The 24,264-nt window shown below is 43.4% G+C and overlaps 2 protein-coding genes across 10 annotated transcripts in view; one reads left to right on the forward strand and one right to left on the reverse strand.

The window, feature by feature from the left end:
* dmd (dystrophin) overlaps positions 1–4,811 on the forward strand; it is a 205,817-nt gene extending 201,006 nt beyond the window's left edge. For 3 of the 9 annotated variants that reach the window (XM_029256740.1, XM_029256742.1, XM_029256741.1), the window contains 3 exons: positions 320–443; positions 1,610–1,702; positions 4,145–4,811. In XM_029256740.1, the coding sequence (XP_029112573.1) occupies positions 320–443; positions 1,610–1,702; positions 4,145–4,476 (549 nt within the window). In that variant the 3' untranslated portion in view covers positions 4,477–4,811. The other 6 variants (XM_029256743.1, XM_029256744.1, XR_003798034.1 and 3 more) reach the window with 5 other exon arrangements.
* Positions 4,812–5,293: 482 nt separating this feature from the next.
* Positions 5,294–23,960, reverse strand: tab3 (TGF-beta activated kinase 1 (MAP3K7) binding protein 3). Its single transcript, XM_018758322.2, has 7 exons — positions 23,767–23,960; positions 14,373–14,538; positions 12,834–14,082; positions 10,288–10,448; positions 9,964–10,057; positions 7,900–7,983; positions 5,294–7,294 (listed from the first exon to the last, which is right to left on the reverse strand). Exons 2-7 carry the CDS (start codon positions 14,472–14,474, stop codon positions 7,146–7,148), a joined length of 1,839 nt encoding a protein of 612 aa, XP_018613838.1. The 5' UTR covers positions 14,475–14,538; positions 23,767–23,960; the 3' UTR covers positions 5,294–7,145.
* Positions 23,961–24,264: the final 304 nt, after the last annotated feature.

A 24,264-nucleotide genomic window follows, 5' to 3' on the forward strand; every position in this document is an offset into this window, starting at 1 on the left:
AGGAAATACACATCTTCAGTTAGTGTTGGTGAGAGCAGAGGTAGAGCTGTGAACACTTGAGATAATGAAATGATTTCAGTTGGTCTGTTTTTTTTCCCCATTAGGCCTGGAGTCGTGAAACAAACATTTCAGTAGCGCAGTGGAAAATCCACTTTTATATTCATAGCCACATGATCACTGGGTTCTCCTTTAGTCATAACATTTCCTCTATCAGATGTGGATCTTATTTTCTTTTTTGAAGATGAGTAGTGGTGCAAAGGGACCATGTGGTACAGGCTCCTTGTGCTAGGAGCCCCTCACATTGTGCCGTGTCTTCTAGCCTCAGGATAACACCAGGCTCAATGGCACCACAGCCCTGTCATCTCCCTCAAGCTCGTCCCAGCGCTCAGACAGTAGTCTGCCCCTGCTACGTGTGGTAGCCAGCCAGACCACCGAGACCATGGGTGAGTCCATTCTCCTGGAGTAGTGTATCGCGCCCAGCAGAACTATAATTACACTGGTGAGCGTTGCTAGATATCTCTAACGTCCTGTGGTGGGAGCATGGGGTATGGGCGCACACACCACACGAGTCACACGTAACAGTGCTACTGTCAAAGCCTTTAGCAAAGACACACAGGACAAAGGCCAGGAGCACAAACCTGGTGTGCTGACACAGCATGGAAACTCCATTTAACACACTGAAAAGTGGAGTAAACCCTTCACCTCACAGGTTACACACTGTTTTGAGTAGCTGACAAATTTGGGTTCGTTTGCAGGAGGGCACAAGTGCAGCAGGACGATGGGTTGCTATACCAGTGTATTTCTACTGCTGGGCATTTTAGGTTTAAAGATGAATAAATTTAATGTTTAGTCTTTTCCACACTCTGACACTCAAATGTGTTTGGTCTCAGAGGCATCAATAGCTGGAATTATGGGATATAATTTTGTTTGACACAATGGAAAAGTAAAATCAAAAGCTTTACACAAAGTGTAAAAGAAAAGGTCTATTAGCTTAACAAGACAGAATAGAGGGAAATGCCCTACAGAGCAACCAAAGAAAAAAATACTTGGACAAAAATCATGTCGAAACAAAACCTCATGAACATTACAACCATCAGACTTTTTTAAAATCCATCTCTCGGTTCAAACCCCCCCCCCCATCATGGCAAAATGGGTGCTCCTGATTTAGAATATTTTTCAATACTGGAAGTCTCCTTACTCTCATATAGGTGCGAAAAAAGAGGCTGATAGACTCAGGAACCAACAAAGCAAAGAAACCTAATAAGACTGAAACTGAAAAAGTAATATGAAATACTAATAAATACTTATAGGTATCGAGTTTTTTGTGCACTGTAGCCAGAGGGTTGACAAGTGAAGTGTAAGGATGATATCTGTTGTTGTCCCTTTGGGCAGAGTGCTATACATAACCTGAATTGTATCAGTAATAGACATATTTTAACTAGATAATTTCTTTGGCCAAAAATGATAAACCGTAGAATTATTTGGACCATTTCTCAGGTGAAACACAAAAGGTCCTTAATTTTGACCCTCAATTTAACTGCTGATCTGCGGATTATCAGACCCGGGGTGAGTGAGGCTTTCAGGCTGTAACTGAACTCCCATGACCCAGGCGATGACGAACTGTCCAGCCCCTCCCAGGACACAAGCACAGGACTGGAGGAAGTGATGGAGCAGCTCAACAACTCATTTCCCCACAGCCAGGGTGAGACACGCATGCAGACACTCAATTTTCTTTTTAAAGATGTCAACAAAAACCTAAGTATGCATTTGCACTGTTGCAGTCATGGATACCACATGCCATCTATTACAGATAAACTGACATGATGCATACATGTTCACAAGCACAAATAAAACAAGTGCACACACACGTGCAGTGTCACCATCTTTTTTCTGATAGAACCTGTCAGTGAACCCTGTGCATGTAACATCTGGTTTTTCCTTTTTCCCTGGAAAGACTGATTACTCTTGTTCTTTCTGCCTTCCCTCTGTGCACCTCTTGTGTTTGTGTGAGGAAGGAGGGCGCCGGGGAGCCCAGTGAGAGGTTAGTGAGGCGCACGCTGGCCTCTGCACCTGTACCTGTCTCAGTCCTCTTCCCTCCCCTCACCAGCAAGCTATGATCAGTACCAACACACACACCTATGTAGTGTAGCAGCATCTCCTCTCCAACATTAGGGCTCTTCGGGTGTTCTAGCTCCCTTCATGCTGTATGCTCTGAGTGGAACTGCTGTTGTGTGTCATTGTCGCTGTCCATTCAGCAGTTGGGCAAAGGTACCTACAGAGACTGTGTGTGTGTGTGTAAAGAGGTCAGTGAAGCTGGAGGACTAAAGGGTCATGGAGCAATGTTAACACTGCCGAGTAAATGTAAACATTTGAGAGAGAATGGTTTAAGTAGAACAGCTTTTATGTGTATGTTTGTGCTTGCTTGCACGGTTATTTTTTTCTGGCATTACTGTATGTGCGAGCGCTACCCAGGTGTACTTTGGACACAGCTGTGTCGCGTCGTCCTGCTGGGCGTTGCTTTGTGGCGTGAGTTGCGTATTCCGTGCCCAGGTGGCAAAACCCTGCTGCGTTGACCCTACCCGCCCCGTCCTCCTCAGGTCCTAGCGTGGGCAGCCTCTTCCACATGGCGGAGGACCTGAGCCGCGCCGTCGAGTCCCTGGTCAGCGTGATGACGGAGGAACAAGGGCCCCCGTAGCACGGCACAGTATGGCCTGGCGCCCCTTGCCGACAGCATGCTTTTATAGTCGCGATAACTGGACTGGAAACGTTTACAAAGAAAAGAAAAAATACTATATATATATTTTTGTGAAGGATCATGGTTACAGACTTGTAGTTTTCAGTAGTTTCTTAAGTCTAAAATGGTTTTATTAACAAAGACAGGTTTTTACAGTACTATGCAATTGTACAAAAAACTGTGTGAAAATAGTGTGAAATTACTGTTTCTATGTATTGAGCGCATTTCTGATTGTAAAAATAACATTTGTAACAATTAAGATTGTAAACTTAAGGGTGCTTTATATAATAGTTTTATTTATAAAAAACAAAATAATAAAAAATGACTGAAAGGCAATGCATTGATTGTGTAACCGTTTGGCTCAGCATCGGTGTGAGCTGCGTTCACAATGACAGTGTTGTGGTTGCATTTGGATGAGAACATCAGCGTTATAAATGATCCATCCAGGTCATTGACCGCCCTTAAACATAACCATCCTGCGCTCTTAGTCATGGGCAACTAGAGGTTACAGTTTTTGTTTTGGGAATTTTCAAAGGGGAACTACCATTGGAAAAGAGGTCATCGAGTTCATGTATTGTTTTTAAAGGCTGTGAACGACGAGTGCTATATTTTCTAATGGCAATGACATCTGTTAACTTTTAAACAAAAACATGACTTGTAAAGGAGTGGTGGTTTGGAACAGAGCAGTTTTTTTCTTTTCAGTAAAGTTATTTCACTGGTTGAAGAGCAGCCCACCAGCGCTCTTTCCATACCAATTAGACAAGATTCTTATGTATCATTATGTACTAATTACGCAAGTTCTACCTCACTTTACTTTCTAGGTACTCTGGACAGTGACCCTCCTCATTTACACACAATCTGAACAATTTTAGCAACTCCAGGTGGAGTTTTGCACAGAGATTCAAATGTATTCGATTGCCCCACTCCTTTTTAGGAATACATTTTTGGTAACTTACTAGAGCTGACGGAAATGATTTTTCTAACGTAGAAAATTAGTATGGGTGAGTTCTGAAAAAAATTCTTTGCTACTGAGTGTTTTGGAGGAAACCTCATGTATTTAGTCTATTTCATTCATCCAAACCATTTTCTTGTATAACCATGTTTTAGCATTTAGAATAAATCAATTGAAACAGCACTTTTCACATTATGGCAGCATGTTTCAGGACATTTCAACATCTGATATTAATTTCTAACTTCAATTGTATCGTACTCATTTTTCAATGATTGTTATACATTTTACTTTACATCAAGTTCCACCAAATATATGCCTTACTACTGTATTATATATTGCTTTACTGTGTATATCAATAAAGCACGCAGTTATCCTAACATTTGTCCTGGTTTTTGTTGTACAGGTCCCTGATTCAAGCCCTTTAGACAAAGTTATTGATTATTAATTTGTTCATGCAGAATCGCCGTGGGCCAGATGCCATCCTACCAGTACAGTGTGTGAGGTATGGTACATCACATATTTATATGTCATGTGTTTCTACCTAGCTTTGAAAATAAGCCAGTCATGTGAAGGAAATGGTATCAGTGCTGTGACATTCCTCTGCTACTGCAGCAATTTGTCACTAGCCAAGAGTACAGTAGACATTTTTACAGTAAATCTTTCCATCAGTGCCAGTTTTATTCCAGCTCTAGCAATACCAATCAAAGCAAAGTTGGAGACTAAACAGTGTTATTTATACTATCCTGCACAAAGTGTATTAAACTGCCTTCATCTTTTCAGTCTTTCATAGGGTTCACAAAACATTTAAAATGTCTGACATGGAGTTACAGACCGTGGCACATTTCAACACCATTGAGGGCTCTACTGGAGTAAAGCAGTTTAAATTTTGTTTGCAGACTTTAGTTCAAGCATTGAACAATGTAAAGGTCAATTAAAAAAAGATGTCACATTCCCCTGTCAAAGCAATTCTTGCAAGTAAGGCAGAAGCTTCATTCAACGGAAACAAGGGAGGTTCATTCAACCTCACTCTGTTCCACCGCAGGAAGATAGCGCTCTCCAGTGGACACAGGTCTGCAATACAGGGTTCTGCCCATTCCAGCACAGCGAACAGCAGCGACCGAATGACAGATGCACGCCACGGCGATGTCCGTCATCCGAGAAGCACCCTGAGAGTCTGTATTCCTGAGGAGCGATGCACTCGGACCACAAAACCATTCAAATCTCAAAGAACTCTAAGAGCTCAGCTATTTACAAAGCACACCATTTCCACAGCAAATTAAAATGGAAATTTACACAATGTGGCATTCAGGCCAATTTGAGCTTTACAAAGGACAGGAGTACAGGGCTTTGAACGGTGCTGTGGCTCACTGGCGTTAAATAATGAAAGCAAAACGGTGGTAGAGGAAAAAGTAAGTCTGCAGCCTCTGTCCCAGCTATTAAAGCACACAGGCTCTTCCAGTCTAAACCTTGTTAGACACATTCAAAAATGTTCCAAAAATCTGCCAAAAAAATAATTTACCCAACATAATCAATTTCTTAGTATAATAATTTTTTTTTTTTAAAAAGCACAATTAAAAGGAAACCATGTCCCAAAAAAAACCTGCACACCTTTACCAATCCAAGGGACCAGGGCTCTCGACCTCAGCTCTAAAACGGCACTTGATTTTGCACAGGGATTATATTTACAATAATACAGTACAAATATAACAACAGGAATCAATTACTGAGGAAAGTAAAGCAACCAGATCATGTGACAAGAGCCAGAACATCTGGGATTGATTTCACAGTGCAGCATCAACATGCTCAAGGTGGAGGGTCACACACAGTCAGAGGGGAATCCACGTCACCTTCAGAGCTCACGGACCACCGCGATCCTCACAATGTCCCTGTGTACTCTGACGGGGGGGATTCTCTTTCTCTTGCCTCTGGGAGCAAAACTTACCATCGTGGTCTCACTATCTACTGTCATTTTACACAGCAACTGAATTGTACTTGTGCATTTTAAAAGGGAATCAATATTAAACACTTAATTGTGCCACATTCATATATTTATCTTCTGTAAAAGTCAAAGCATTATGAAGGTTGAGTTAAAAACAGATCAGAATCAGCAGAAAACTCAGTATTTGTCAAAGTGGTAGTTACTGGGCAATAGAGGAACCAACATTCTCAATTCATTGCTTTACATCAAACATGCAAATGTCAACATTTTTGGTCCAATATGGCTACCAGGTCATGTGACCAATAAACGTTTTTAGTTACCTGAAGCCCATTTGCCTCCGGTGCAAGATGAAAACAAACCAGGCATTAGCATTGAACACGTGTGAACTGCAGAGTGGAAAAAAACAGTCGTACATTAAACTGTGTCCAGAGCTCATCTCAAATTACTAAATGTGGGAATTTGTTAGATTTAGCATATTTAGTACCTTATAAATCCTTTACTGAAATAATACTGTTCATGTGGTTTACCTTTCAGATATATACCAGCCATCCTTCACCCCTTTTCAGAACAAAAGGAAAAAAGACCAGTTCAAAGGTGATGAAACTACAGTCAATATTATTTAGTGGTCCCCAAATGTCACAAAATTTGCAATCGTTTTAAATTATACAAACATAATGACCTTGTTTGCAAGGACAAATATACATCCAAAGCCATACTTACAGTGTGCACCAGACACACACACACACACACACACACACACAGCGTGTCCCTCTCAGCCCAGCAGTTTCACAGAGAACAAGTGCTTTATTAAATACAGCATCCACACAGAGAAACATCTTCAGATTACAGTGTAGCAGAATATGCATAAAGGTACCAGGAATATATTCAATATGAGAGTCCCTTAGTGTCATTACAGAGCACATACAGTGTACAATCTAGAGCTCCAGCCACACAGTCCGCTCACTTTTGCTTTTCAAGTCAGTTCAAGCAAAGCTCCTGTGCCCCCTCTGGGCCAACAGAAACCTGTAAACTGTCCAGGCCAAAGGGTGGGATGTAGGGGGGCATGAGGAGGGAGGCGATGCAGCCGTGTCGATAAGTAGTTCGGGTTCCATGACCAGGACACCCCCCCATGCATGAACTGTCCAGTAGCCCCAGCGTGAACAACACAGCCCCACACAGCTACTGCCATAACCCTGTAAGTGAGGCATACGCACCTACCTGAACAGAGACTGCGGTCTATAAGGGGTCCATGTCCTTTTTGTGTCAAACTGAAAGGAAAACACTGAGTCGCACAGGCAGACTGAGCAACAAGGAAGAGAAACTGGCGGCGGGGGTGTCCCCATGAAGCCGGTGGGCTCGGGACACGTGCAGATTCCCAAGGACAGAATTTTGTTGCTTCCTTCGGGCTTCTTGTGGTACAGCAGGATGCAGATGCGAAGGGTTTCTCCTGTGGAGACTGGGGGTGGGGGAGTGCAAACATGGGTGGGGGGAGGGCAGAGTGGGGCCACACACCCCTAGGCTCAGGTGCAGCGGGGCATCTCGCACTGTTCACAGCGGTTCAGTGCGGGGTGGTTGAGGAAGGTGCAGCTCTCGCAGCTCCACTGCGCCCCTTCGAAGTCTTCGTCCTGTGGACCAGGCCTCCCGGCACGCATGGAGCTCACGCCTCCGTCTAGGGGACGGGGACACGGACACCGTCAGCAAAGTGCTACCGGTACATGGGGATCACGGGTACATGAGAAATCGCGTGACACTGACCGATAGATCCAAACACACAGCAAGACGACACTAATGTGACAAACAAGGTATCAGTAAATTTACATAAGAAATGTCACACACAGCTGCCATTCACTTTCCCTGCTAAGGGTGTAAAATGAAAGTGTCAGCACTTAAAAATAAAAAATAAAAAAAAAAAAAAGATAAAACCTAATCATTGCCATCAGAAAAGGTACTGTCTCAAGGACTAGTGCTGTCTTACATCTTGTACCTCCAAAGACATGGTATGAGTCGCCCAGACCCCACCCCGATTCATTCAGCTTTTAGTCAGAAGGATGGATAACCTTAACAGAGCAACAATTACCTACCATAATTTGGGGGCATTTATAAAAAAAAAAAAAAGAAACCTCAGAGGACATACACAAAGAACCCGAGAAACACTGAATAAGACAAGTGTCAGTGAACACGTGTAATAAGCAGCTCTGGCAGCTGTCAGTTCAAACTTTGCTTCTCGTTTGCGCCTCGTCTCCGGGAAACACCACGATGAGGGCTGAGGGTTACCTTTCTTCCGAGGTTTGGGAAGGACCACTGGGCCGGGCTGGATGTTGTCGTAGAAGTTGTTCATGGCTTTTGGATCAAATTTCCCTGAAGAAAGAGCACATTCAAGCTCAGTTCTACTCACTGACCACACAGAGGAGTTGTGAAAAGCAATCAACATAGAACCTAAAAGAAGCTGTCAGATAAGTGGATCCCATAATGCTTGACAGGATATGATTATAAGTATAATAAGTAACAAATCTTGAGAATACAGATTTTGAACTATCTTGGAAACACGGAACCTGCAAGGATTTCTGTCGATGATACACATGGAAACGTGTCAGAGCTGACACTTGTGTAGGGACCGCCAGAGAATATGGGCCATAGAACATCAGAGGCCACCTCAAATTTGTGGCCATAACCATACATAATATAGTAAAGCAAAAGGGCAGTAGTAATAATAATAATAATAATAATATTCGGTCACTACCAGTGAAAGGCTAATAGACATTCCATCACTCATTTAAAGGTTGTACTCAAAAAAATCTTGGATATGATTATGAAACCAGACTCTGTAAAGATTTTTTATTTTAAAGTATTAATTTCAAGCTGAATTAAAACAGATTTTTTTTTTTTTATTTAAATGTAAACTTTATTTCATGACTGAAATAAAAACTCAGGTCCACAACAACCTTTCCAATGCAGAGTGTGAAATAATACATCCTTTTAAAATGCATAATATTAGTCACCTTGTTATTGATTACCAATGCACTCAAACCCTAGATACCAACTGAATTAAACTCTATTGGAGAGCAGTAAAAATTAAGTGTTTTACTGACATTTACTTGCATCTGACTGCAAGCCTAGAATCATGGGGTAGATAAGATTACAAACAGCCCTTTGCTTAAATTTTAACAATTGTGCTTGGATTGGTTTTTAATCGATATATTCCTCTGACACCCAGTCAGACTCTGATCGGGGCTCTGACTGACCCACTAAAGATTCATTAGCTAGTTCTGTGATTCTGAAGACCATTCACACCAGTGCTAATCCATAATCAAGGGGTGTGTGGGCTAATCGATATTTCTAGGTTTTCATTTTTAATTTCTCTAAAGACTATTCAAGCATTTCATTTTCAATTGCAAAGTTCTTACAATAATTAAATCAGCATCTATACTTATTTACTGGATCTTTATTTCAGACTTTTAGGGTAGAAAATGCAGTAACTTGGGAAAGATCTGAATATTCTCAACACAAAATGTACACAATGTAACTTCTGATACCTTTCTCAGTTTTTGAAAATGCTGAGCACTCAGTATTGTACATCTGCATACTCAGTATATGTTTATATCTTTAGCGAAGAGCAAACACACGAGAATAATAATGGAGAATATCCTGTAACTTCAGTGATCACCTACTTAACATCAAGTGGCACTCATTAAATACTCTGCTTCCTGGCTACATAAAACCAAGAGCCTTAGTCACAAATTACAGCTGTTCCGATAAAGAAAACTTTCTTCCTGTCAGTCAGACAATACCTCACTAAAGTGCTAGAAGCAACATGCATTTTACTGAAAATTATGTTTATTTCCATTTGTAAATGCCTCAGTCCAGGACCTCGTCAGGATGGAGACCCACGGAAGACGTAAGAAATACATCTGAATGCTTTCTGGACAGTGTGGTGCTTTCCCTCTCAATTAGAGCAGACACATTAAGCCTTAATTTCCTGGTTTGCTCAGTTAAAGCCAAATGTGTAAGGCATAAAGTTTTACACTACATCTAATCATACATCAAGTTCTTCCAGAAGCTCAGCTGACTAGCTCAGTACAAGGCTTGTGACCTGATCCTGAAAGCAGCAAAGAGCCACTTGGAGCCATGAAGCGAAGTAGCACTTTGGCACTAAGCAGCAAGTTGATCTGTAACGAGAGTGTGGCAAAGTATTAAATCCCAAAACTTTGAGCCCAGCTGCCACGTAGGGAAAGACAGGCTGCGGGATGGAATGAAGCTGGGTGATGGTACAAAGCTGTGAGGCGTTATGAAGGTCGGCGGAAGCATGTAGCTTCAAGAAGCTGAGAGTGAACACGGTACCTCTGGACTGAAGCAGGTCCGTCTCCTTCACGGTGCAGTCAATATCAATCTGGAGCTGTCGGTTGAGGCCACGCAAACGAGTCATCTCTTCAGGCTGGAAGACACAAACTCGCAATGTCAATTGTGCGGCACGTGAACACAGTGCTCAACAATGTGTGCAAAGATACACAAGAGTATAGTAAGCAGTTGTAAAGCTGACCTTATATTGAGATATAAAATCCTACAACGATTTCGGCCGTCACTACATTTATTTGTGTTTTCATAAACCACGAGCAATAGCTTGCGGCCACAGGACAGCATTTACATGTGGTTCTGAACTCTGACCCGTGGTATCAAGCTGGAGCTGTTGACCCTGCGGAAGCGCCGCTGTAGGGCGTCGTACTCCATTTCGTTCACTTCACCCTTCAGCTGGTCCAGCTTCTGCCTCTCCAGGAGAAGCTCCTTCATCAGCCGCTCCATCCTCGCACGCTGGTGGAGCAGGAGGGCTGCAGGCAGAAACTGACACATGAATAAGAGAGGAAACGCAGATGCATGCATACACAAAATGCAGTCAAGTCTCAGTGTTAATTACACAAAGATTCAAAAAAAAGCACAGGCATCAACCTTGTACTCAACTGGTTAATCATTAAAAACATGTAAGCGTTCATATTGTTTATGGTGCAATAAACACAGGCTTCCCTTGCATGACGAATACATACGTTACAGTAAGCAGTGTGACTTACGAAAGGCTTCTGCACATTATTTCTACCCTAAAATTCCCATATGAACCATCAACTCACACTTACAGGAAATTCCTTATGAGAACAGAAATTTCAAGACAGATGCCTTGGTGACACTGAGCTCCACACAACATGCAGCCCACCCCCCAACCACAACAGGTGGCGTGGCTATTCCTGCACATCTCTACTGCCTCACAGCCATGTGCCTGCTAGCAAAGAATCGCCCAGAAATCTCATGACTCCTTTTCTCAGAGCGTAAAACCATCATCTGTCAGAAGAATGATTCCTAATGGAAAAAAGTGCAAGAAAAAAGGGATAGGAAAGCCTTAACTTTTACTTTAAAGCTCGAAATGATCGTACAGAATTGTCTCAAAAGACTATCACTGAAGACTTTGCAATTCAACTCACTATGAATTTATTGGAAATTAAACTTTACCTTATAGCAGAGTGGGTTTCTGAGTGTTACGAGTCATTAAATACATTGAGAATAGCCTTGTAAGGTAGTGTGCTAATAATGCAAACCTTATTTTCCATAATACATTTAAAAACAGCTTCTTTAGTGCTTGCTTTACAGTAAATAAGAACAATACATGGGTTACAATCCTAAAGCCAAAAATATGTTGAATTCATTTCTAAATATGAATGGAAATAAATGCAAAGGATTTGATTTATTTTAGTCATCACTCCTCTCTAAAGCTACGTACGATTTACTCATTTATGTATACACCTAGGTAATTTTTACCGAAGCAATTTAAGGTAAGTACCTCACTCAAGCGTACAACATCAAGATCAACAGTTTCAATTTGAACCTGGGTCCTTTGCGTGCAAAGCAGCAGCTGTAGCCACTACGCCAACTGCTGCCCCATTAGTAAAAACCAGTTGTCCAAGGCTTGGGTGTTGTGGAGCAGGGCATATCTTGGAAGCTTATGGTGTGCTGCAGGGTACACCCTGGAATGTCAGTCCACTGCAGGACAATCGCACACTCTGAATGAATCTTAGACACACGCGCACACAGACAGACTCTAAGGGCAATTTAGAGTCACCAATTCACATGAAAGATCAACGGCACGTGGTAGGAAACCCAGCACCACAGAGGACACCATGCAAACAGACAGAACATGCAAACTCTGCAGAGACTCAACCAATATCTTTGAGGCTCCAGTACTACCCACTGTGCAACAGTGCTGCCTAAGAACAACAGAACAAAACAAAACAAGGAGAGGTAAAGGGGGAAATGAATAAAAAGGCAACATGCAAATTTGTTACATAGAGGTGATTTTGAATATGTGGTTCATAAACCTGGATGTGTCCAAATGAGTTCTTTCAAGATTGTTATGCAGTACAGTTGTATAAAAGCATTTCACTGCACGTTGTACTGTGTATGGTTGTGTATGTGACAAAATTTGATTTTTTTTTTGGGAATATTCTCATTTTTGTTTTCAATTAAATTTTCCATAGTTAAAAGACAAAGCAGGAACCTTGCATGTGAGGTGGGGGGTGGTGCTCAGGAACCCATTATTTTATCAGTTGAAATAAATTTATAATTATCGTCATCATCATCACCCGCTATAGAAGGGAAATTTTTAATAGGAAAGGATCTTGTTTTATTTTTCTTTCTTTGGGCCAGGTAAATCATAAAATGAGCACACTACACCTCAGCAAGAACTTCAGTATTGTTTTACTACATTATAGCCAGTGCATGGACTAGAGTAGAAAAAGTTCCAGTCCTCTTAAAACAAAAAGCAGGCTCTGAAACAGAAAATAAAAATCAGTCCCCAACAGTCTGGTAAATATCATGCCAATTCAACAATCTGTTTATGAAACTATATAAAAAAACGTACATAAAATAGTTGCGTCATCTTTTTTGTCATTTTTAGAGTATTATGATTTCAAATTAAAACAATACTTTGGTAGCAAAGATACATCAGTATGCACAAGTAAAACGGCTGATGACAACAGCAAAACGGGTTTCAACACACCTCGAAGGAACTTTTTATCCCGCACTAATTCCCTTTCGTTGCATATCTGCTACGACTGTTGATTTGTTTTGTGATTTTCACTGTTCCGACAGAAGCAGAAAGACAAAGGTATTATTTTGAAAGGCAGATTTCAAACAACCCTTCCCTGGAACAAACAGACATTTTCACTCACCTTGTGTGTAAGCATAGTCGTCACAGCCAGAACTGGACCGGCGCTGCACGTTGTCGATCTTGTTGGCAACACTGCCAGGAAACGCAGAGATGGGCAGGATGGGAGCGGGAGTAGCAGCGTGTTCCGACTGATCGACCATGTTTAGGAGAGAATCCGTCTCTATAGTGGGTGACCCTAGAGGGCGCTGCGCCCGGCCAGGCGACACCTTTCCCTTGATGTAACAGGGGATCGCAGGCTGGGGGGAGGAGGCTGGGTGGGGCCGAGCAGGGCTCTGATGGATGTACATTGCAGGGAGGAAAGAACCGGCAAGGTTCACCCCACGGGATGGGGAACTGGGGGAGGAATTGGTGTTGATATACAGGGAGTTCTGCCCCCGTTGCCCACCTGGTTGGGCAATGCCAGGAGAGCTGCTGCGCTGGGATGGAGTTGGAGGCCTTTGGCCTCCCTCCAAATTGATCTCAATTTGCTTCTTCAGGGGAGCCTTGGAGGACATATGGGGCACATAGGAGATAGGCTGCTGCTGTTGGTAGGCCAAGCCAGTCATGGTGGGGGAGCTGATGGGCAGGAAGACATGGGATGTCTGCTGGATCTGGTGCTGTGGTGAGCTATATGGTGAGGGGAATTGGGAAGGAGGTGGGGAGTGGTAAGCTGACTGGGGCATCTGTTTAGTGGGATATGGGGAATAGGGTGAGGGAGGGTATACAGGAACCCCAGGTGATGGCCAAGGTGACGGCTGAGGACTTTGGGATGGGGTGGGGCGAACGTACAGAGCATTCCCTCCAGTGCTGTATGGGGAGCTTGGAATCTGCAGGGCTTGGGGGGCAGACGGGATGTTCTGGGACAAAGTAACAGTAATAGGGTTCATCGTGTACTGAGGGACTGAGGGGTAGGTGGGGCCCGGTGGAGGGGTGCCAGCAGAGCGGCCCTGATTGTTCATAAAAAAGGGGTTGTATCCAGGTGAAGGGGCCATGGTGGCAGGGGCAGAGTGAGGCTCCTGGAACACCAACGAATGCTGAGTGGCCGGAGCGCCGCTTCTCTGGGGCTCAATGTGCCCGTCACTAGAACTGTGCACAAGGGTGCGTCCCGCCCCATTGGCCTTGGGCCCTTCTGGGGAGGGGTAACCCAGGCTGATGTGCAGCATGTGGTTCCGGTTCTGACGGCCCTCTTCAGGACTATGGTACTCCCCATACAGGTACCTGTTGCTCTCGTGGGCCAGCAGGAGGCAGCAGACATCCAGGTTGTTATTGTTCTGTGAAGAAAAGCATTGGGACAAAAGGAACGGCATTCAGCAATGTCAGGCTACTTCCTGCTGCAGGGGCTATTATTAGACACAGACAAAATATAGCAGCAGATCACTGACATAAGGAGGGCTTCCGGGCTGAAACATTGGAACTCAGACCAGAGCCAGTCTATCTTCGTTTGGGATCCAGGTGGGAGCCTGTACAGTTACAGTGCCGTTTTTAAAGAAGGAGCTTATGGGCATGTGCACCAAGGGGGGTGGGTCAGGGTGCGGTCAGGTTGAGGTCTGTTGGGGTGTACCTGCAGGAGGCATTGAGACACAACACCCTCCGGAATCTCAGGGAAGCGCTGCTTGAGGTCGTGCAGGAGCTGGTAGTCGAGCTGGGGGCCTGCCTGCGCCATCCCCGCTGCAAGAAAGTCACTGGCCCCACCGCTGCAGTCTCTCCACCTGCCCTCCTCTCATCCTCTGCCGCAGAGGTGGGGAGAGAGACAGCAAAGAGAGAGGTGCTTAGTACAGAGACCTCAGATATGCACACTGTCCCAATGTCAGCTCCAAACCACTTTACAACAAACACCTAGACAAAAGCCTGCACACACTTTTGCACTACATTTGCTTTGTTCCAGCAAATTCCTGCGTATTCATCACATGCAGAGTTCCCGACACCCTCCTGAGCCATCATGACAATTATCAAGAATGTATACACAAGGCATTCCTTCAAATTGCGTCATTCACCATTTGAACTACGCAATTTACAAACTTAACTATACTTCTCTGAAGTACATCTGTATGAATGGCCTGGAGGAGTGAGAAATCATCAATTACTTGTGAACATGTTCATGTAAGTACAGCATGAATGATGGTGACAGGGCAGCTCTGAAACACACCTCTTTGCCATATATGGAGAGGCAACACAACAACAGGAAGCTGAAACAGATTTTTTCATTGTCATCACAGTGGGACATTATTGACGGATGTCAACGAGACCCAGCCGGGAGAAACAACCTTGTGCAGAGCGTGAAAGTCGGGCCTTCTTCTTCCTTGCAACGGGAAGCAGAAGGAAACGACGGCCCCCGTACCAGTAAACGGCAGAAATGTGGAGGTTGCTGTTGAATGGAGCGCAAACCTCAAGACCCAAGTGCAGTATAATTCTGGGTCAGAAGGCATAGTACGGTCTTTGATTTGGACTTGTAATAAACGTATGGAAAGAGACCACCTGCACCTCTCATTCCCTCTTCATACCGCTGCACACTGCAAAGCTCCACAAAGACCCATGAGCACAGCTATACTCTACTGAGAGTGAAACGTGTACAGCTCGACTTTGCGCTATTCTCTCTATTGTGCTGTCAGTCAGGCAAAAGACAATAGAAACACCACGGTGCACATGTACATTCAGTGGTGGGATAGCTTGGCCCATTGGCGTCGTTTTCCCAGTAAGGGAAGGTACTGGAAAGGTTTACTATTTGCCTTCTTCTGTACATTTCTGTGGACTGTGGGAAACCCACACAAACAGGGAAGGACCGGTAAAATGCTACATGCAGGCAGATGTGAACTGGACGTGTCCAAATACACATCCCAGGACATGTTCACCGTACACTACCTGCTGTGTCACCAACCTATCAATAGCAATTATAATTTGGAAAAGAATATTGCTTTCTGTTCAAAGGAAACTGCTTTCTTAAAATCTATATTGCTCCTGCAAAGTGCTCTCTACAGTTTGCAGCACTAAAGCTGTAATTGCAATGTCTGTCAGGCTAAATTCTTGATGCCATTTTTGCTAAGTCTAGTAATACAGCATTCCTACAAACTAATTATATGCATAATTACTATCTGAGCACTTAGTTTCAATTACATAATACAACTATTATTGGCACCATTTTATCGCTGTGCTAGTTTTTTCCTGTTTAGGAGAGTACAGTACAGGGTGTTCCCTTGAGCCCGAATAACTGAAAGAAGACAGAAACTGGAATTCAATGTGGAAAATCTTGTTTCTGTCAAAAGTCAGACAACATTTTGCATTTCCTGACTGAAGCAATGAAAACAAGAAACAGTTGCAGGTAGCTGTGGTGGACACCCTTGACACACTAAAGAACATTTGCTGCACTTCTAAGACCAAAAAAAAAATAAAATAAAATTACACCAAGTCTCCAAATGAACCTTTTACTCCAAGACATACATCACTATGGCAAAAGGTAATGTCTAAATTAATAAATGTAATTAGCAGACAAACTCTCTAGGAACATGTGAAACAATAGACTTTAGAATCATAAAAGGCAACATCCTGACAATATTTAATAGATTCCTGTACTTCTTATGATGAACACAGCAAGAGAGAGAGAAAACAATATTTTACAGTTTAAGGGCAAGGAGGAGGAGGAGGGATTTTAATGGCCATATTCTCAGTTTATGAACTGCAAACAAGAGCAGTGATAAAAGCTGGAGTGCTACCGTCGCACGTGCTGCACGTTGACCTATCGGAACACGTACCCTGGGACCGATACCAGCTCTTATATTACAATGAATCAGTGTAAATTTTGTAACTGATTTCCACGTGTTGTGTGAGCACAAAAGCACAAAGAGAGGGGGGGGGGGAAAAAAAAAAAGTGCATCTTTTCAACCATAATCACATTTTACAGCCCAAGCCTGTCGCACACAACCTGGAGATCCTGACTAAGACACTCCACCCATCCTCTGCTGCCACAAGAGGCCCATCTGCTCTTGTATTTGGCCCCAGGACACAGATGGGAATCAGTCCAAGCGAACATGCAGCGCACACACTGCTTTTCGGAGCCCCTTGTTGTGCACACAGAAGCACTGGAGCCAGCACTCAGCAGTAACCATTCAAGTAACTCATCCACTACTTCATGCTGTATCAGCCAAAGGGTCTATTTGCTGCTGAAAAAGGATCATGAGTGGCCCAGTGGAGGACAGCAGTGCACCACACCCTCCACAATTTCCCTCCATAGTGGCTCGCTACTGTTTCTGACAATCAGGCACAGCAAATGACCCGCCTTGTGTTTTGGTTAGGAATAAACAAGGAAATTAGAGCACGGCCCTCTCACCAATTCCCTCCCTTCCCGTCAAAGAGCAACCGCTGCTCTTGCGCCAGAGGATCAGTGCGATTCTCTCCAGTTCGGTCACCCCTCCCTAAAGCCCTATTAACACATGAACTCCGCACTCCAGGCTAAACTTAGACCTATGGAAGAAAAGGGATTTTAAAAATGCACACAGCTCCACATTCCTCTGCTGCTGCAGCAAGAAGCGCATCATCATACACTATGAGGTACACATATAATCACTACACTTTTACTCTGCTATATAGACCATTATAATCATCTGGTTATTCACTCCCAGAACAAACTAACTGCAGCTGTGGAGATCTTAATCATGATGATCAGTCTTTTCTACCATTTCCACATGACAAATAATGGAGCTTGCTAGACATACAGGTTCTGGCAGGCAGTCAAATGACGAAATACCTGGGCTGTGTGTGAAACGGCTGCTTCGGGGTGTGCCCTTTTGTGCCTGCAGCCTGGTCTGGCTTATCAAAGGACTTCAGATGAATATTGCAAGGGTGATGGATACTCCTGCAGAGCGACCCTTCGCAATATGAAATTATTTCTTAAATAAAAAAAAAAAAAAAAAAGGTACAGCAACAAACTGTTGTCAGGCTCGCTAACATACCAGGAAAAAGAACACACTGAGGTTACTGACCTACTGCTTCACTCCAGCTCAGTAACTTGTACCTGGCAGGCTCAGGGATCAACACACACCCCAAAGAATCCTGGGGGATACTATGGCAATTTTGGGACTAACAGCATGGAGAAGTTAAACAGTAACGACACACTGAATCTGCAGGCAAGTACAGGGTCAATCCACGAGGAGCTCTGCATCCAAAAGTTCTGTTGGTACCATCCAGATGGCTGGCCTCTGATGCAGTGTATAAGGTGACACTTGTAATCACATCAAAGCTTCCTAAGCATGTCTTGAAGCTCATTCTCAGCATGTAAACAGCAGGCTCAGGATGACCATTTCACTAACCAACTAAGCACTGTTTCACTGAAAATTAAAAACAGCTGAAATGGCTGCTATTATCCTGTGATTTATTATTTATTTGTTATTATTATTAAACAACTAACTATAATGCCATTTAATTTGGCAGTTCTGCTTATGACCAGACTTTGAGTTGACAGCAGTCTATCAGAAGAAAAAAATGTGTGTGTGTATATTATATATATATATACACACACACACACATATACAGAGAACACTGAATGTGGCTTAAGATATAATTCAGTTCTCTTCAAACTACCCAAAGTGCAACATTCATGTTAATGCCCCAGGAATTAAAGATGCCATCATGATCATTTTAAGCTGTCAGGCAGAGAGACAGACAAAAATAATGGCAATTTAGAGTCACCAATCCACTCATAACATCTTTGGACTGTGGGAGAGCACCCACTGGAGTGGAGATAACCCACCGTTTTATAAGTACACTGCGCCAAAGAGCAGAACGAGGGCAGACAGTAATAAAGTATTACAGACTAATTTAATAATGGGAATCTGCTTTGTTATGATACCTACTCAACTTTTGTTTTAATCGTGTCCATTTTAGCAGGATTCGGTCATATTTTAGCATAAGTATCTGTTAGTTTTGGAGCTCAGGTAAAATGTTTGCCATTGAAGCTACTAGTCACCATGTCTTATGATAATTCACATTACAGAGGGTTTTTCAGGAAGGCTTTACCTTCGTTAGAGAAGACTGAATTGGTGGAATAATTCATACACAAACATGAATATACATTCTGTCCTGAAAACTACAATACATACCTCATTACTTTGATAAACCACTAAATAAAGTAAATGTGTATTGCATCAACCTTAGGCAAATATGTTCTTATTTCCCAGTTCAACACTAATTCACATATCACAAATGAAATTAAGGCAACATTTTATTAGTGAAAACCATCTCCACAAAGAACAGTCCACAGGAGAGGTATAATGTAACTGAGAAGTTTTCTTCTCAGCTAAATGTTATTTGAATGCTGCGATCGTTTCGGCGAACAGTCCAATCAATAGTGATTCATTTGAAGCCCAGAAAAGGAGCTGGTGTACATCCGGGGGGCACCAGGACCAGGGCTCGCAGTGCTTCGTGGAAAAGCAAGCACAACCGGATCGCTGAAAGCCTTGGTACTACTATGCCTCTCCGACATGTGCTAAAGATGACCCTCCAGAAGGCGAGGCACTGCGGCTATGAAACCGGGCAAAACCGAAGAGGTTCTTGATTCAAATTCCAAAAAGGAAGCTGCTGTGCTAACCCTGGGAAACATAACAGAACAAGTTCAGGAAATAATTATGTGAACAATGATCGATGCCAACAACATTCAGGTACCAGAAGGAGAGGAACTGCTCCGTGACCAGGGAACTCAAGAGAACTTCCTCAAAATAAATAAATAAAACATTAAAAAATATAAAAAGTAGGACTGGCCATCATTTCCTCTACTTACTCCCAATACAGTGTGCCATTTAAACTGATATTCATAAAACAATATCATGACATATTTCCTTTAAAATAATATCTGGACATTTGGTTTACTCAGAACAGTCAAACTGTTCACATGAGCGATCAGATGAACAGGTTTCACATGATACCACGTCTTGGGTTTCTCAGGCTATACCTCCACAGTGAAATATGAAGCAGTTCAGAAATCTTACAAGAATCACAGGCTTAGCTTGCTACATGGGTCACTTATCAAGATTTGAACATGGTGACTGAGGAGAGGTTCAAATAGTGATGAAATTTATCTGGTTTCTCTGTATAGCATTTGATGTTTTGATACTAAGTACACTTAAGGATTTTAGGACATGTTAACATGTTCATCTGTCTTGGTTACAAAATGAGAGAAATGGTGACCTTGCAATAAATGAGGCCCAAGATTTTTTAAAAATAAAAAAAAAAAAAAAATAAGCAAATATTTAAGAAGTTCACTATTTCTATTTATGCATTTTAAAACAGTTTTATAGAGTATACTTACTGATACAACACAGACTCATACGGAACCACCAGTTATGAAACTGCAATGTTAAACCTCAAACATAAAACAATTTTAAAGAAAAAATTAATTGCTTCACCACTTAAGCAGTAAGATAATATGACCGTTTCTGGCAAGAAACTATGCATGTTTCCACACCTCGGTACAGAAACCATGCTCTAGACATTGCATATTTACAGTTCGTAGTGGCAATCTGCCACTGGATTCTGTGGTTTGTGTTCCAGCGTTGTGGGTTTACTACATTTTTACTGCAGTACCAATGCTAACCTGTTTTCCTGTATCAGTCCAGAAACAGACAGCAATTGTTCTTATTTATTCCCACACTGCATTCCTAGTATAGGTGAGAATGTTCATTTTCACCATTTGATGTTTTATAACTACTGCATGTATTCATTTATGTACAGTAAAATACTTTGCAAATTATATGAACAGCTAACAGTTTAAGAGCACTTCATCTTTGTTGGCAAAAATCGCACGGTTTCAGTGTTCAATGTTGTGGCCCAGTAACACAAACTGCTGTTAGCCCCTGTGCTACTGTTTCTTAACATTTAGGTTGGCACTTGCACGCTGCTCTGCAGCCACATCTTCACATCTAGATAGTGGTACAAGCTGCCCACAACAATTAAACTGCAATTTACTTATCTGATGTAAATAAATATAAACTCGCTGCTTTACTCACGAAACACAAATCTATAATTTTCTTAACCCTGAAATCACCAACGGTTTGGACACAAATGTTGCAGAAGGCCTGCCGCACAGTGCGATTTCTCCAAGACTTTGCCTTGACTTGGATGTAGCAGACTAATCCTCATACTTATACTGAAATCCTACCACCACAAACACAATTAACATACTGCAAGTAAGCAGATCTGATACGAGACTGTAAGTCAAGCCATATCCTGTGTCTGGTGGAAATAGCATAGCAAGCAACCATAGGTGCATGATACGCTTCTATAGACCAACCATGAATTCCACATAAACAGACAAAGGGGTCGAGATTGACTTTGTACCTGGGTAATATTAGGTATTCCAATATTAAGGCTGAGGTTGCACAGTGTCAAACTCAAAGGGAAAACATTTATTATACAGTGGTCTTTCCCTGTAGATGTGTATTCATACTGTTATTCATAACTATTAAGCGGCACCATTTAAAATTGTCTGGACAGCTTCCTGATTTTTTTATACACTTAAGTGTACTGGGATTCATTAAGCCTCCTGAGACAAAACAGGTTTCTGTAATTAAAATGTTTCTAGAAAGTTGTCCAAGCCCCATCCCTAATGATGTAGTGTCATTTAAAAGGAAAAAATGTCCTTTAAAAGGTGCATCAGAAGTCCACACTGCAACGCTTACAGTTTGAGTTACATTTAAAAACATATCCTCCAGACAGAACACAGAGGATGAATTACAGACAAAACATGACGTTCCTACTAAAATAAGACCCCGGCAGGCCTTGTGCTCTCTTCTTTCTAACGTTCTGCCAATTATATTCGCTTAATCAGATCAAGTCACCATTATTTAAGCAGGGTATGTATACTCAGTGGAACAGGCATAATATTTAAAATGTATTTGCTTATTATAAGATTACGGTATCAAATGATGCAGCTAATTAAATAAGTGAGTTAAACGAGGAGGAAGTGACACCCCACTTTAAAGAAGAGCTAACAAAAAGACAAGCCCAAACTAGTCGGTAAAGGTGTGCATAAAAACTAAAAACACGCACAATATTCCAACCGTAAAATAAGCTCTTCAAAGCTACCTCTCAGTCTCAAGCAAAGAGGTATGCAGAGTGCAATAAGATATGTAGAAGAGATTTTTCCCCTCACGTAGCCAAGTAGAGTTCTAGCGACTGTGAAGGGCTAAACTCTGGACCCGCTGGACCCACCCCTGTACCTCGACTCGAGCTCCGCACCCAAAACTGTGCTGCACACCTTGAGCGCATCTTCACGCCTATGGGGGGCCACCTTCCTTTCGCACCAGAGCAAAGCTAACGCTCCCAAAACACACTTACATACAAAAGAAAACCCAAAACTAGTTTCCCGAGAGAGGGGGGAGAAGAAAAAAAAAAACACTCCAACAACAGAAGAAAGCACTGACCTGCTGCTGTCAACACCGTCCACATTACAGCTACTACTATCTTTATTCCTGATCCTGGTGGTTGCAGACACCTCTTCAGAAGCCGACATTCAATGTTATAGCAGAGTTGCAGTGATTTACCCACTGTATTCTTTATCTTTAGTTAACTAGAGCTTCCAAAGTAGAAGGCAAGACACCGGCCCTTCTCTCGGCTTTTACTGTTTGTTTGCCCCCTAAATCGTGGCTATTACCATTATGGTTGCGTGAGCAGCGGTAGGTACAAATAATTTTTAAAAATCATTATGATTAACGCTGGACACGCAACGTGTATTGAATGATGGGGGCACATTTTTACTGCGTTTAACAACGTGAAATGTTTGGGGAAACTTCACTTGTGTCAAATATTTGCATTTTCATGACGTCACAACTGTTGTTTTCTTATATAGACTCGCATCCCAGACACGACGGACCCCGGCGGGAACACGCCTGGCGCGGTCTCGCGGGGTGACGCGTTTCCATCCTTATCCGTCACTCTTGACCTGCACTGCTGCAGTGTGATCACGCGCCACCGGAAAGGACGACGCGAGAGAGAGAACTACGTCGGTCGCGGCGCCGCGTCCGTACCGTACGTCACGCTACTGCTCACAACAATGCGGCCAAACAACAACAAAGGCAACGCAGCCGCGCTGTAAACCCTTCAAAACACACACCACGTAGCCCCTTATCGAGAAAGACGAGGGGCAAGACAAAAGTGGAAAAAGACGCGCGGCTGCGCATGATTTTTAGGGTTAGTTACACGTTGAACGTGTCGTGCGGCAGACACCGCCTCTCGGGCAGCCGCGTTTCCACGGAGCGCCGCGGAATTCAGCGCTCGCGCCCCGATCACAAGATACGTCTGTTGCGCAACGACACGTCCAAGACAGCGCCCGCAGCCGAGCTGCCCAGTTTCATAACCTAAACCAGCAAAGTCCCTGGCGACACAGTTGGAACAATGAAGCCAGTGGGACACGTAACGCTTGCCTACTGGGCGAGACGCTGGCCAACGGAGACAGGTCCTACACGTGACATGCATGTCCAGCGCTATCCCATTGCCGTTCACTCAGAAAGGATCATGAGGAGGAAACTTGACGACGAGAGCTCCTCCGGCAGCGGTCGTGCAAAAATGAGCGAGCCGGTACCTGCCGCCTCAGCTCAGGTGTGTAGCAGCGCCCGCAGCCGTTGACACTGACCAAGGAAACAAAGCAGACGAAAGCAGCTTTGTGTATCCGTGTGTGTCTGTGCATCTAGTCCATGTCAGCACTGCGGCTCTGCTCTGCCTGCGCTGCAGCTCCGGCCACACTCGGCTCGCTCTGATTGAAATGATGCCAAGCGCCACTCCGCTCCTAGCAGCTGCACTCAGGGCAACGGTCATCCAAAATACACACCTTCACGGCAGAGTGCCTTCCACTTACATTCATCAGCTGTGTTGTAACAACGAGAACCAGACTGGCAGACAGGCGGATGTAAGTTGTAAACTAGAACCTGAGGCAGCCGAACCCGGCGTTCTTGTTCGCGGTCTCTGGTGCTTACCACTCGATCACTCCCTCCAGCCGGCGGCCATAGCACCGACCCGCCTGCGGCCTTCGGTTTAAGGCAGTGCGTCGGCCTGGCAGCGGGTCACCGATGACTAATTGAACGTTTATCCACAATTCTAAAGCCTGTGTGTGCGCTAACATCACATTTGCAATATGGCGTCTAAGAGTCGTCTTCTTCTTCTCATCTTCATAGGCAGTGTCTCGCATTCTTCTGGGCTTGATGCCACCTAGCGGTCGGAGGGTGAACTGCGCCCCTTCAGCAATGGCCCGTAAAGGTGTACTGTAAATGCCTCGCACTAGAGCTCTACCTGCAGCTCGGTGCCTTTCAATTGTTCTCCGCTGAAGTTACCTTTAACACCTCGTCGCGGATCACTGGAGTTTTAATCCAATATCAGCTTGGATCAAAACCTGCAACAGAGTTTTGATTTAAACTGCAGTGACTGCTTCATCAACTCACAGTCACCTCTTCTTTTTCTTAACCTGAGATGCTTGA

The sequence above is a fragment of the Scleropages formosus genome, chromosome 12 (genome assembly GCF_900964775.1).
Source record: "Scleropages formosus chromosome 12, fSclFor1.1, whole genome shotgun sequence".
NCBI lineage: Eukaryota > Metazoa > Chordata > Actinopteri > Osteoglossiformes > Osteoglossidae > Scleropages > Scleropages formosus.

What these genes read in the sequence shown, in the direction of transcription:
- tab3 (XM_018758322.2), bottom strand. Translation starts at nt 14,474, where the DNA reads ATGGCGCAGGCAGGCCCCCAGCTCGACTACCAGCTCCTGCACGACCTC. An exon ending in GCTCCAGCTTGATACCACGG is followed by an intron (nt 10,058 to 10,287) that starts GTCAGAGTTCAG and finishes TGTGTCTTCCAG; the next exon opens with CCTGAAGAGATGACTCGTTT. An exon ending in TCCCAAACCTCGGAAGAAAG is followed by an intron (nt 7,295 to 7,899) that starts GTAACCCTCAGC and finishes CCCGTCCCCTAG; the next exon opens with ACGGAGGCGTGAGCTCCATG.